The 14,186-nt window shown below is 46.5% G+C and overlaps 1 protein-coding gene across 11 annotated transcripts in view; it reads left to right on the top strand.

Moving 5' to 3' along the window:
- Window positions 1-14,186, top strand: part of MBD1 (methyl-CpG binding domain protein 1) — an 83,217-nt gene that overhangs the window by 48,226 nt on the left and 20,805 nt on the right. For 10 of the 11 annotated variants that reach the window (XM_060269118.1, XM_060269121.1, XM_060269116.1 and 7 more), the window contains 3 exons: window positions 1,639-1,722; window positions 2,875-3,036; window positions 9,568-9,741. In XM_060269118.1, the coding sequence (XP_060125101.1) occupies window positions 1,639-1,722; window positions 2,875-3,036; window positions 9,568-9,741 (420 nt within the window). The remainder of the gene's footprint in view (window positions 1-1,638; window positions 1,723-2,874; window positions 3,037-9,567; window positions 9,742-14,186) is intronic. The other variant, XM_060269122.1, reaches the window with a different exon arrangement.

The raw sequence follows: 14,186 nt of genomic DNA, 5'->3' as shown, positions 1-14,186 counted from the left end.
GAATTGTACCAATTCTAGTGGTGCACAGTTGGCAGAGGGACCTAATTAGGCACCATATAACAGCTGTGCAATCAATTTAGCCTCAAACAGTTTGAGGGCTCCAGGTATATAGTATCCACCTTTGCTCCTGAGGTACTTGAGGATAGCATTTGCGCTTCTGTGGGCATTCCCTGCAATGTAGTTGCTGCGGGCTTTTCAGCTTCCCAATGAATGTAGGGCTGTGCCCAGGTATTTGAAGCAAGCGACCTGCTCAATCTTGTGACCTGCTGGCTTGTGTCGGACTGTCAACGCAGCAGGAGAGGCACTCCAGATAAAGAGGAAGAGTTATGGGGAGGTTGGACTGGATAAAAAACCCACACAGGAAGAATGGTTATGTGTTAAATCTTGTTTGATGCCTATCTCAGAAGCTGCGACAAAAGAGAGAAGAATACACCTAGAGGGACTGTTGGAAAAGATTGGGACTATTATGGACTACGAGCAAGATTTTGATATTAGGATTAGGATGGCAGTGCGAACAGTTATCTAGAATCCCCAGATTTTGAAGCATGGGAAGCCTAAAACAATTTATGATTTGGCATAATATTTGGCTTAATTGATATGTATGTGTATAGTTTGAAATAATTGAAAAAATTGTGTTTTAATTGGAAAATTTAATAAACAGATTTTTTTTTTAAAAAAAGATACTCTGGCAATTAGCATCCCCTGGGACTGTTGGATTTGCTCAAGACAGGCTGTAAGGAGCTGCTCGTTCTCTGAGGTGATGTCATTTTCTGACTTGTTAAGTGAGGGTGGAGTTTTTTTGGAGCTTCTCCACCTGTTTGAGGGCAATGATGGCATCTGACTGAGGCGGCTTAGGCTTCTTTTTTCTTGATTAGATCAATTAAGGTGGCAAGCAGGCTCAAACTTTCTGATAGGAAAATTTTAATTGGCTCAAGTTCCTTGCTTATCTGTGTTGAGTAATTTTTAAACAGATCTTCATACATCTCTGCCAGATAATAAAAATAATTGTCCAAATACAGTAACCTTGTACTGTTTGGCCGTTCATCCGACTCAGCCAAGATTCTTCTCCAGAGAGAGCGGGTAGAGAGGGACCGTTTATACTGGATTTCCCAGTACAGTAATGACTCCTACTCCAGTAATGCCTCCTGCACCAGATACGCGTCAGGCCTCCTCCACGCCAGAAGGAGCCCCGGAAATAGCGTTTGCGTGTGCACGCCCACTCCGGCCCACCACGGCGTCTGCGAGACCGTGAACTGGCCCAAGCCACAAAAACTTTGCCAACCCCGGTCCAAAGTGTATAGATAGTGTGCTTTTGCTCCTGGAGAATCCTCCTTTCTGTATTGCAAGGGCTACACACTGTATCAGACTCTGCGCAAATACTAAAGTGAGTTGAAATCATGGTGTTGCACTCTGTCTTTTTTACCTGGGGTCCTGCTCCCTGATTAGCACCAACCAGATCATTTGGGAAAGCTCTGACATGACTTGTGGGGCTGAGCCTCAGGATGAGGTGCCTCAAAGCCTTGCATAGGTAAAAGAATACTGCAGCATTTCCCAGCATGTAAACTTCTTTGTGGGAGCAACTAAGACTTTGAAAGGTCTGCTTGACTACCCCAATTCACGTGGGTTTCTTCTTAACAGAAGAAGCAGTTGGGAGCAGTGAAAGAAAGGAAGAAACCTGGTCGTCCCCCCAAGCATCCCACTGCCCAGCTCAAGAACAATGTGGTAAACATATGGCTTTTCTGCATGGGGGTCTCTGGGATGTGGCTCAGCTACAATTTATTTCTACAGCCGTTTGAGAAAGTGATTTGAAGCCCATTTTCTTCGAGATCTTAATCAGTGTACAGGTGCACAAAGTTGTGTGGTGTGTGTATCACAAATGGAGACCTGCATTTCCTTCCCCCTTCTCATCATGTGATGGGAATCGATGGAGTCCACCCAGAAGTCTGCACTCCCAAGTGGAGTGGAAAACAAGGTCTGTGTTGGGAGCTGATGAAGCCCTGGAAATTGAATTGGGGAGGGATTGTGAGGGCTTTAGCAGCCCATCCTGTCCACCCCCATGGATGTGTCGCAATGCTGAAAATAGTTTGAAAAGCTAAATTAGCTTAGTGCCCAGGAAAGAAGTAGAGACAGCAATGAGCAACTTGAAGTCTAAGTAGCATTTAATGAGACTGCAATGCATGCTATTTGGGAAACTTGCTTCTAATGGGGAAAGAAGGAAGAGGAAAAAGGAGGGGTGCTTGAGAAATGCTTCTTATTTATTTATTATCTACCCTTAACCCTAAGGTCCCATTTAAACATAACCACAAAAAGGTGACTGCCAAAATCATAAAGCACAAGGCAGGATGAATGGGTTGGCCTTAGAATGCCTGTAAAGTGGGCTGCTGCAATCCTTAGCCAGCGGACTGTCCATCTTTGTTCTAAAGCTTAGCAGACTTCTCTGGCAGCATCTTAAGGTCATATTGGGCAGTTCCGAAGCAGTGTGTCTGACACAATGAATCTGCACAGACCGAGTGCTTGTGAAAGATCTGACAAGCCTTGTGTGGAGGTCTGCTTTCAAAAACCCCGTGAGCCTCTGTTCCTGATGACAAACAGCACACAAAAATTGGGGTTGTCCTGGATCAAGCTGTGTTCTTCCTATTACTGCCTGGCATTATTTTGTCAGCTGACAAAGGTTTTGAAAGGAGGCAACAGTTGCTTAAAGAATAGATTTGGCTGGTTTTTCAGTGTCTTGGAAGGACTGTCCTTAACCTGCCACCATAGAAGGTTCTCCCTGTGTCTTTTGGGTACCCACAGAGATTACTCATTGCTCACTCTGTACAGTGGAGTCTTCCTGGCTTTTCTTGATTGCCTGTGTTTTTCCATCCACTGCTGCAGACCTCTGCCAGCCGGCGAAACCGTAAGTGTGGCAAGTGTGAAGCCTGCCTGCTGAAAATGGATTGTGGCCGCTGTGATTTTTGCTGTGACAAGCCCAAGTTTGGCGGGAGGAACCTCAAGCGCCAGAAGTGCCGCTGGAGACAGTGTCTGCATTTTGCTATGGTTAGTGCCTCTTTACATCTGCTCAGTTGTGTCGTTCAACCTCCTTGTTTCTTCCCTCCTCTTTCCTGCTTACTCACAAGATGGCTTGCTTTGCATGAGATGTGTCTTGCCATCCCATCACTGCGTCTTTTTGCTACCCACAAACATCAACACTGGATGGAACTGCGTTTCATCAAGCCCCTGAGAAATCCTGCATGTTTTGGGTTGCATGCCGACACAGGCCTTTCTGGCAGACAGTTTGGGTGGCTGCAGATGTTTATGCATATAGTATGGCTTCTGGATTTTAAACTGGCCCTGTCAGCAGGGCCTGGATTAGATGAAAGTCTCTCTAGTTCAGCATCCCGTTTCCAGCAGCAGTCATCCAGGTGTCTCTGGGTTGCTGACAAGCAGGGCAACGAGGCTAATGATTTTTTCTTTGTTCCTGAGATCTGCTGCCTCTGTATATTAAAGTTCCACTTAGTGATCATGTGGGCCTCAACAGTTGTGCTGCATTGTATTTTAAAGCCTTCTTCCTTTTAAAACTCTTTATATTCCCTTTTCAATTATGCAGAAGAACACAACATTTTAAAAATCAAAATAGAAAACTACCAGTAGTAATAATTTGGGCTTGGAGGGAGAAGGAAAGTAAAGAATCCAGCTACAGACTACCTGTCTAATGAAATGCAGTCATTGTGTTGGAGCAGCTAACCACTCCGATCACATTCATATTCAGGGTTGTAAATCATAATGGATAAAGTTGAATTTCTGAAGTCTCCGTGATTTGTTTGCAGTAATGCAGAGCAGGGAACCATTTCTCAAAAGCCTTTTTTAAAGTCTCCCAAAGCTATGCAACAGCCATCAGTAAATTGAATACTAGCAACTTCCGTAAGTTAAATGTGTTGTGTTAAGACAGACTTCGCTTTTGTGCATCTTGAACTCACCTCCAGTCATCTCAAGATCTGACATTGAGAGGATGGTGAATATTTCCCTGTCTCTGTGTTGTTGTAATTTGAAAAACCTCTATTATGTTCTCTCTCCACTCCCCACCTCCTGCCAAAACTCAAAAAGCTTCTTGTGTGAACAGGGCGACCTTCCCTGTCCTAGGTTTGAGCTATCCCTTTTCTGGAAGCAAATCATAGAGTTGGAAGGGACACTGAGGATCATCTAGTCCAACCCCCACAATGGAGGAATATGCAGCTGTCCCATGTGGGGATTCAACCTGTGACTTTGGTATTACTAACACCATGCTCTAATCAACTGAGCTGTTGTATTCAACATGACAACCTTCCCTTTCTGAATCTAGAGCTGGCGTACTATTTTATGTCTAGAATCTAGAGCACTCAGATTTGAAAAGCCTTGGAATCTTTATTTTCTCTAGAAAGCACTGCTTGCTTACCAAGTTAACTGTAAGCTTTACCTTCCTGATGAAAAAATGAATTCAAAGCCCATTCAGCTTCCTGTAAATACTGGACTGAATTTCTGTGAAGCTGAAAATTGAGAGGAGTTGAGACAGAGCTGGAGGGTTTTATTGTTTGAGGTTTTATTCCAACTCCACTGTGTATGTTACTTATTTTCTGAGCCGACCATACAAAAGTAGTGATGAGGTACAATGTTGTTACCTCTCTGCAGGTGTAGGGCCGGTCAGAATAACAGAATGCAGCAGGAGAAAGCCAATGTGGCAAAGATTTCTGCTGCTCCTGGAATCGCCAGACATCCCATGGGGAATGCTTTTTTTATTCACTTGTACGTGAGAAGCGTGAGTGGGGACTTGAGAATTTTATCTAGTGGGCTTAAAATGATTTTATTGTGGTGTCTCAGTTAAGACCTTTGGCCTTCCAAACTGCAACTCCCATCATCAATCACCATTGGCTGTGGTTGATGTGAGTTATAGTTCAGCCACATCTGGGGAGCCAGTAGTTTTCCATATCTGCAAAAGTTGTTTGATTCTTTCCCTCTAGAGCAGTGTTTCCCAAACTTGGGTCTCCAGTTGTTTTTAGACTACAGTTCCCATAATCCCTAACCACTGGTCCTGCTTAGCTAACAGCTCCTAAACAGCTGGAGACCTAAGTTTGAGAAACACTGCTCTAGAGCAACTAATATTGTTTTGCATGTAGAAAGGAGGATGCTGCGTGATGCTTTCTCCCCTGCTCCCCACCCCCAACATTCGTATTTTGGTGAGGAGATTCAACTGATCTTCCTCATGATCTGCATCTAACTAATCTGCCTTGTTCAGTTGAGAGGGAACATTTCTCCCTAACCGTCAGGGCTGGCTAACCTTTTTTGGGACACAGGTTTGAAGTGGTTGTGACTGAAGTGTACAAGTGGGCGTGACTACTTACTAAATAAAAGGAACGCATTTTGGGGTGCCTGGGGATAGGGGTCACAAATACCTTTTGTCATCCCATAATCGCAGCATAGACCTATGGGAGCAGTCAAGAAAGAAAGAAATAAAATATACTGTTCTTCTGCTTGCACAACAGAACTTACCTCCCCCCCCCCCCCACGGACACCTTCAAAATCTGGGGGTTTGGATATCCTATAGAGCACACTTTTGTGGGGGGGCAGCAGAATCCTGTTGTGCGAGTGTTGAGAACAAACCTTTTTTTTAAAAAAAACGAACAATGTTTTGGGGGGATGACAGACTTTTTGGCATCATGGCACAACAGCAAGCAAAAATAATTTCCTTTTTTGGAGGGGGAGGTCTTCTTGAGGAGCCCTATCTGGCTCATGGACTATCTTCTCATCCTGGGTGGGGTCTTTTGCCTCCTCCATGGTGTGTGTGGCTCTTGAGCCCTCCCCAGGTTTCTGTTCTGCTGTCCATTCCTGTGGTTTGGAGTTGGAAGTGTGGGCATGTGAAGAATCTGTCTTCTCTTGCGAAACATGGTTGTGCTTGATGGCCTTTGACGACCTGCCTGTCCTGCTGGTTTGTGAAGGGATACCAAGTCTGAAGTGAGCCTGATTAAGGCTGATTCTGTGAAAAAGGATCTTGGGGTCTTAGTAGACCACAAGCTTAATGTGAGTTGAACAGTGTGATGATGCAGCAGCAAAAAAAGCTAATGCTATTCTAGGCTGCATCAACAAAGGCTGCATCAAAGTCTAGTGTCCAGATCAAGGGAAGTGGTACCTCAATTTATGAACGCAATTGGTTCTGGAAGTCTGTTCATAAACCGAAGTGTTCATAAACCGAAGCAAACTTTCCCATTGAAAGTAATGGAAAGTGGATTAATCCGTTCTAGAGGATGAAAAACACCCCCTAAAGCAGCATTTTTTTCAGCTTTTTCAGAGCTGAGTGAGGCAAGGGGTGCTCAGGTGGCGGCGGGAGCAAGCAGCAGCGGTGGCAATGGCAACGCAGCGCTGGCAGCCCAGTCTGGGCTGGCTCCTTCGGGCCCAACCTCTGGGCCTGTCCTCTTTCTCTCTCCGGGCCTTTGCACCGATGCCTTTGCGGAGGCCGGGGAGCGCTTCTGCGGCTGTAGCCCAGTCACGGAAGCGCTCCCTGGCCTCTGGGAGGCATCGAACGAAGTCCCGGCCTCCCCGAAGGTACCGGATGCTCCGGTGTCCTCAGGGAGGTCTGGCTTTTGCTCCGATGGCTTTGGGGAGGCTGGGCCTTCGCTCCGGGCCCCCAGGAGCCATCGGAGCGAAGGCCCGGTCTCCCCAAAGGCATCGGACGCTCAGTAGGCCTCGGGCACCTTGGTTTACTAACTTCCAGGTTAGGAGTGTTCGTAAACCGAAAATTCGTAAACCGAGGTACCACTGTACCACTCTCTTATGCCTTGGTCAGACAAACATCTGGAATATTGTGTCCAATTCTGGACACCAGAATTTAAGAAGAATGTTGACAAGCTGGAACATGTGCAGAGAAGCGCAACCAGGATGATCAAGGGTCTGTAGACTAAACCTGATGAGGAACAGTTGAAGGAGCTGGGTATGTTTAGCCTCGAAAAGAGGAGACTGAGAGGAAAAATGAAAGCCACCTTCAAATATCTTAAGGGCTGTGACATGGAAGAGGGAACAAGCTTGTTTTCTCCTGCTCTGGAGGGTAGCATTCAAGTTACAAGTAGATTCTGACTAAACATCAGGAAGAACTTTCTAACAGTAAGAGCTGTTTGACAGTGGAAAGGACTCCCTTGAAAGGTGATGGACTCTCCTTCACTAGAATTTTTTAAGCAGAGGTTGGATGGCCATGTGTCATGCATACTTTAGTTGAGATTCTTGCATTGCAGGGGGTTGGACTAGATGACCTTTGTGGTACCTTCCAACTCAGTAAGATTCTTGGCTAAACAACATGATGCATTCAAACGGAATGTTTCAGAGGCTTGGGAATCAGAATTCTGTACCACTGTAGCATTCTGCACTTGGGCGTGGGGAGCGCTTATAGCATCATGATTTGCACTCTACCATCTTTATAGGTGGTTGAAATGAGAGGTGGTGTACAGAGGTATTGCCATGGGGAGATACAGAAAGATATAGGGAGGGATGCAGGTGGCGCTGTGGTCTAAACCACTGAGCCTCTTAGGCTTGCCGATTGGAAGGTTGGCAGTTTGAATCTGCGTGACGGGGTGAACTTCCGTTGCTCTGTCCCACCTAGCAGTTTGAAAGCACACAAGTGCAAGTAGATAAATAGGTACCGCTATGGCGGGAAGGCAAACAGCATTTCTGTGCACTCTAGCTTCCGTCATGGTGTTCTGTTGCACCAGAAGCAGTTTAGTCCTACTAGTCACATGATCCAGAAAACTGTCTGTGGACAAACGCTGGCTCCCTTGGCCTGAAAGCAAGATGAGTGTCGTAACCCCATAATCGTTTTTGACTGGACTTAACCGTTTAGGAGTCTTTTACCTTTTTACCTTTACCTTACAGAAAGATACATGGACAGGTGCATATTGCATGAAATCCAAAAACATAGCATAGCCTATTGGTATTTTTCTAGTAAAGCTGGGGCTCGGCAGTCATTTTCTTGACCCTAAACCAGTGCCTATACTCTATATCAAAACATCCTCTTTGCCTCGTTCGATGCTCACCAGTCCTTGGCTAGGACTCTGTTTGCTTCCCTATATCTGAACATCAGTCCTGGCCTGTTCTGCCTCCTGCCTTGTTTGTGCACAGCCCTAAACCACAGACAGGAGAGCTATACCAGTGCATAGCAAGAATCGGAGGAAACATCCAAAAGCGCTGTAGAAGACAGACCAAAGAGTGTGTTTGGTGGGGAGACATAGCGATATGGCAAGGGTTCATCTTGCCAGACAGAATGATCCCTCTTCTTTCCCCAATGCTGTTTGGGGTGTTTTCCCGCACACATGCCCCAATCCAAATTTGAAGGGCATGACAGGGAAAGCCCAGTTGCACAAGTGACAGCCCTTGTGCAGGGCTTCTGCTGCTGGGGATTGCTAGGTGAATCCTGCCCACAACCTGCAAGTTGCAAAGGAAAATTCTCCTTGGGACACGCCCCCCCCGTCTTCTGTAGCATCTCTTGAAGTTTCCTTATCTTCTAATCCCTAGCTGGGGAATGCAGGAACTTTACACTAAACCACTTGGCATCTTTATAATGATATCAATCATGCACACTGGAAAACCTGCATGTTTGCTCTGTTTGTTTCACAGAATGTGCATGTGTCTTTGTGCAGTTTGGGGAAGATTTCTTCTTCTAGAATTAGAAGTTTTGTCTGAAAGTCACCAGAGAAACATGGATTGTGGTAAGGCTGGATGGATCAGCCTAATTGTGGTCTATGCCAGTTTTGCACATGTTCAGTCATAAGTCTATAGTGTCCCGCCTTCTGGGATTTTTTTAATATAAAAAAATTGCATTTAATTTCCACTTAAAGTGTGTAGTCTTAGGTGGAAATGCAATTTTGTAAACTTTTTTCTGAGCTGAGAACTGCATCACAAAATTGAGGGAGTGTGTGTGTTCCACATTAGAAGTGTGTGAACAAAATTTAGTATCCCTAGAGTGAGGAATTTAAGTATTTAAAGTGAATAGGGTAAATTTGTGTCAATGGGTGTACTTTGAGTTTGACTTAGTTGGATACAACCCTAAGTTTTCAGCAAAATTTTGTAACCCTGAGGGCTAGAAATCTGCTTTCCATAAATAAAAACACACACGGCAACAGGAACTTTGGTATTGAATAATGCTTCTCAATTTTGGGAAATACCACTGAGGCTCTGGATTTTTAAGGCCCTTCCCTTCAGCTCTCTTGCTTATACTAATTGGCCTAAGAACCCCGGTGTTGACCTGCAATCCTCAATGTTTTGCCCCTTTTTGTGATCCTAGGTCTGTCCATGTCTGAGCATTGTAGCAGATTGTGGGAGGCTGAGGGGAAGATTTGCTTTTTAATGCCTTGAATGTGCCTTGTGCAATGGGGCTGGCAGGTGGCAAGCTTGGAGATGCAGAAAGGGGCTTCGCAAGGCTTGTGCTGGGATCATGGTCCGGGAAAGAGTGGGTCAAGCTGTGGCTGGCGCTGCTTGCTTTTGGGAAACGGGGGCTCCACTCTCTGCATTTGCTGCCTGCCACTTCCACAGCTTGCTCCTCTTCGTATCTCCCTCTTCTCTTCCCTTCCCCAGAAGCGGCTGCTTCCTGAGGAGTGGAGCAGCCCGGAAGGGGCAGCGGGCTGGAAGGTCAGGAGGAGGAGGAACGCCTTCGGCAACCGCAAGCCCACCAGGATCAAGCAGGTGGGGCGGCGGGGAGCCAAGGGGAGTGGCCAGAAGCGACGGGCAAAAGCCAGCTTCCAGCCAGAGGTAACTGCCCTGCACGCACACACACCTCCCAGGTGGGCCTGCCCTGCCCTGCCCTGCCCACGCCCCAGCTGATGCTTTCCTGGAACCAACCTGTTGCATTATGGGGTGCTTCCCTGCTCTCTTTGGTCTGCCCCGCTTCCTTCCTTCCTTCCTTCCTTCCTTCCTTCCTTCCTTCCTTCCTTCCTTCCTTCCTTCCTTCCTTCCTTCCACCCCACCCCCTAGCCTACCTGCCGCTAAGCAGTGGAGTACAGGCCGGGTGACTGGTTTCCATGATGCACTAGGGGATAATTGTCTATCCCCACAAACCACCCAGTTTCTTCTTACAGTCCATCCCCTCAAGTCTACTCCTGGCTGATTACCTTCACAGCCACCTGCTTCTCATAAATCTCTATCCCTCTTGAGTGCTTGCTTTCTTCTCACTGCCTGCAATGGGCTCCAGTGTGTTTTGGTAGGACAGGAGGAGCAGATTTGGGGGCTTTGCACAAAATCCTTCTGGCCTCATAGGCTAGTTCAGTACATGGCACTCATTCAGCTCATGGATGCTGGAAACACATAGTTGTTTCTCATGTTAGCTTTTCATGCAATCCTGGATCAACAGAGGTCACGTCAGAGAGAGAACATGCATGTCTCTTTCATGACTGCTCTGTCATGTATTCTTGGTGTGAGTAGTGGTATATAATGATAGATCGATGAATAAGTTTCTTTATTCCAAGATTTTCATCCTGAGTCAGTTAAATAAATATTTCTTGTAGGGGGTTACCATCAGTTTAGAGTATCAACTATAACAATATAGTTGTCTGAAGAAGTGTGCATGCACACGAAAGCTCATACCAAAATAAAAAACTTAGTTGGTCTTTAAGGTGCTGCTGGAAGGAATTTTTTAATTTTGTTTCAACCACGTCAGACCAACACGGCTACCTACCTGTAACTAGAACTATAACAATGTGGTTAACTGCCACAAAACAACATTAAAACCAAACAAATCAATTGGCAATAGCCCAGTAAACACCAGCCGACTAAACACCTTTCTAAACTACAATTAGGCCATTGGATGGGTTTGTTTTTAAAAAACAAAACATTATTTTGGAACTTAAGACAACACATTGGAACGCAAAGCAATGTTTGTTTGGGGAGGCAAATGAAAAGGAGAAGGTCGTGTTGTGACAGGGACTACTAGCTATTGTGGGATGTGCTGCAGTTTGGGAGGAAAGACCAAATACCAAAGACCAAAGACCAAATCCTTGAAAATTGGGGTGGGGTGGGGAATCAAATGAAAACACAGCATGCCTGGGTGGTTGATTGGGGTCGTGGAATGGAATGTGGACAGAAAAGAGACTGTTGTGCAGGTATAGGGCCTAGTCATGATGGTCAGGGCCGTCTCAACCATGTCGGGCGCCGTGGTGCAGAGATCCCTCTGGTGCCCCTGCTCCGCCCCGTTTCTTGTCGCGGCTGGTGGGCGGGCGCAGGGCGCAGTACGGCTTCTGTGCGGCTCTGCCATGCAACGCCCCCCTGCTGGGCCCGCGACACCCAGCCCACCCCTAGAGCCGGCCCTGATGATGGTTGCAGAGGGAGAGAACACAGCAGAGCAGGAGAGGTGCAAGCAGTTGCATTATTGCCAGCAGGTGGGAAGCGTGGGTGATGCTTAAGATCAGGAAGGAGAGGGAAACGGAAAGTATTTTCTTTTTTAAAAAAAATATGTTTATTGATTTTTATAACAGACAACAAATACAACAAAAATAACAACAACAAAAAACATTCAAAATACAAAAATACAAAAACACCAAAATACAAAAAAACCTTATTTCATAATCTCACTTCTTATCTCATCTAATGACTTCCTCATTCCTCCTTCTGTGTTACAATGTAAATCCCTTTTAGTAATTTCAAAATCATATTAAACAACTAACTTTGCTTAAAAATTGACTTAATTCTATATCTTATCATCCTTGGTATTTACCTTCTCTACTATTCCATTTCTTTCTACATACATATAACTACTTCTAACAATACTTATTTCTTAACTTGTTATTAACCTCCTTGTATCTCCTTCACTTCCATTGATTCTACTCTATTATATGCTTATTCTTTAAAGCAACTTTAAATTTCTTCCAGTCTTCTTCCACTGTTTCTTCACTCCGATCTCGAAGCCTCCCGGTTACCCCAGACAATTCCATATATTCTATCAACTTCTTCTGCTGTTCATCCACTCTTGATATAGTTCACATTATTTAATCATTGACACATTATTTATTTCTACTTAACCTCTATTTTCCCCCTTAACATATTCCAAAAATATGCTAAACTGTTATTTCTATCCCATCTGATATATTAAATTATAAACTCTCTTCCCACCTCTCGTCCTAAATTATAATTCCAGCTATACCATGTCTCATTCCTTAACCCTTTCCAGTTCAGACCTTGTTAATCCGTCTTAATTTTAATTATATATTCCTTTCATCCCACCCCCGCCCAGGCCTCCAGCAACCCAGACCACCCTCCCAATCTTCCATTCTGTAATTGCTTCCCTTTAACTTTAGCATCTACCTCGCACCCAATTTTTTCCTCCACCTTCCCCCCAAAAATGTCTTGTCTTCTATTTGGGCCCCGCCTCCCTTCCCTCACCAGAGAAGCACAGACCCATACCCATTCTTCATTTTCGACCTGATCTCCCACTCCCACTGGGAGATCAGAGTCCCCTTTCCCCTCTTCTTCCTCTTCCTCTTCCTCTTCCTCTTTATTTCTTATATCCACAGTTTTTACTTGTAATTCCAAATCCGTTGGGGGTCAATCTTGTTGGTCTTCTACCGTGTTTCTCATATTTTAAGTCATCCCTACAAAATAAGCCATGGCAGGATTTTCCTGAGTTGAAGAAATATAAGACATACCCCAAAAATAAGCCGTAGTGGTGGGAGCAGGTCTGGATGGCGCCATGGAAGAGGAAGATGCCTGTCAGCGCCCGGAACCGGCTGCTGCTTCCCCTCCAAAATCCCCAGCAGCATGCACCGCGCCAAGCGCTGACCCGGCGGCGGGACTGGCAAGAGCTGCAGCGCGTGCTGCTCCAAGCTCCAACCCGGCGGCGGGACGCAGAAAGAGCCGCAGCGCGGGCCGCATGGAGCCCCGACCCGGCGGGACCCAGCAGCGTGCCCTGCTGAAGCGCCGACAACGCGCCCAGCAGCGCAGCAGCAGCCAGTTCCGGGCGCCGAGCCACGACAGGAAGAGGAGGGACGCAGCGGGACGCAGCAACAACAACAAAAAAACACCCGGCCGAGCCTTCATTGGCTGCCGCGGCTGCCACTCGCTGATCCCTCCTGGAGCTCCTTTGCGAAGAGGCTGCCCCACCGGAGCTTTGAACTGCTGCGCGCGGAGGCAGCAGTGGTGGTGAGTCTCGCTGGGAGCTCGGCGCCAAGCAGGAGCGAGTGAAGAAAGCCCCGAGCTTGAGCGCGCTGCGGCTCTTGCTGCGTCCTGCCGCCGCGTCAGGGCTTGGAGCAGCGTGCGCTGCAGGTCTTGACGGTCCCGCCGCCGGGTTGCCGCTGGCGCTGCTCCAAGCCCCGACCCGGCGGCGGGACGCAGCAAGAGCCGCAGCGCGCGCTGCTCCGAGACCCGACCCGGCGGCGGGACCCGGCAAGAGCCGCAGCGCGCGCCGCGTGAAGCCCCGACCCGGCGGGACCCAGCACGTGCCCTGCTGAAGCGGCGACAACGCGCGCAGCAGCGCAGCAGCGCAGCAGCAGCCAGTTCCAGGTGCCGAGCCGCGACAGGAAGAGGAGGTACCATACTGTAATTTTTTTTAAAAAAATAAGACACCCCCCGAAAATAAGCCATAGGCTTATAAAAAAATTAATAAGACGTGTCTTATAGTATGAGAAACACGGTACTTGAATCAATCTTTTGTTTCCTCTCACATCCCATAATATCTGTTGCACGAGGTCGAATATACACTTCCACTGTTTCTCATCCAGCCTCATTGTTTTGGGTAGATTCTTTCTTTATCGTCTCAAATTTCAGGGGCCAGCCTGGATTGTTGTGCCACCAGAGCTGGTGATTCCCCCCCCCCTTCAAATTTCCATTCCAAGATACAGTCTGAACTAGTCTTTTATTTGTAAATTCAAAATCCAGCTCTCTTTACTAATATTCTTACAAAAGAGACAGTCTTGATAAATAATACTCTGCAGCTGCACTTCAAGGTCGATGCAAAGCAAAACAGTAGGGCTTTATGGAATATTCCCAGAGACTTATTAGGAAAAATCCCAGTAACTCCCAGCAAATGGCAGAATGATAACTTTTACAGTCTGTCCCAGGCTTCAAGTCCACTGCTTTTTTCCTTTTAGAAGCACTTATTACTTCCCTGACAGCATACAAGCAGAAAAAATTGTAATTTTTCAGTCCTTTTGCAGCTCTAACAGCTGTCAAAATACTTCAAAGGTACTTTAGGTAGCGAGAGTTGAAGA

Source organism: Zootoca vivipara, chromosome 16 (assembly GCF_963506605.1).
Source record: "Zootoca vivipara chromosome 16, rZooViv1.1, whole genome shotgun sequence".
Classification (NCBI taxonomy): domain Eukaryota; kingdom Metazoa; phylum Chordata; class Lepidosauria; order Squamata; family Lacertidae; genus Zootoca; species Zootoca vivipara.
Note: the sequence above shows the minus strand (reverse complement) of the source record. Positions and strands in the feature narration are given on the sequence as shown.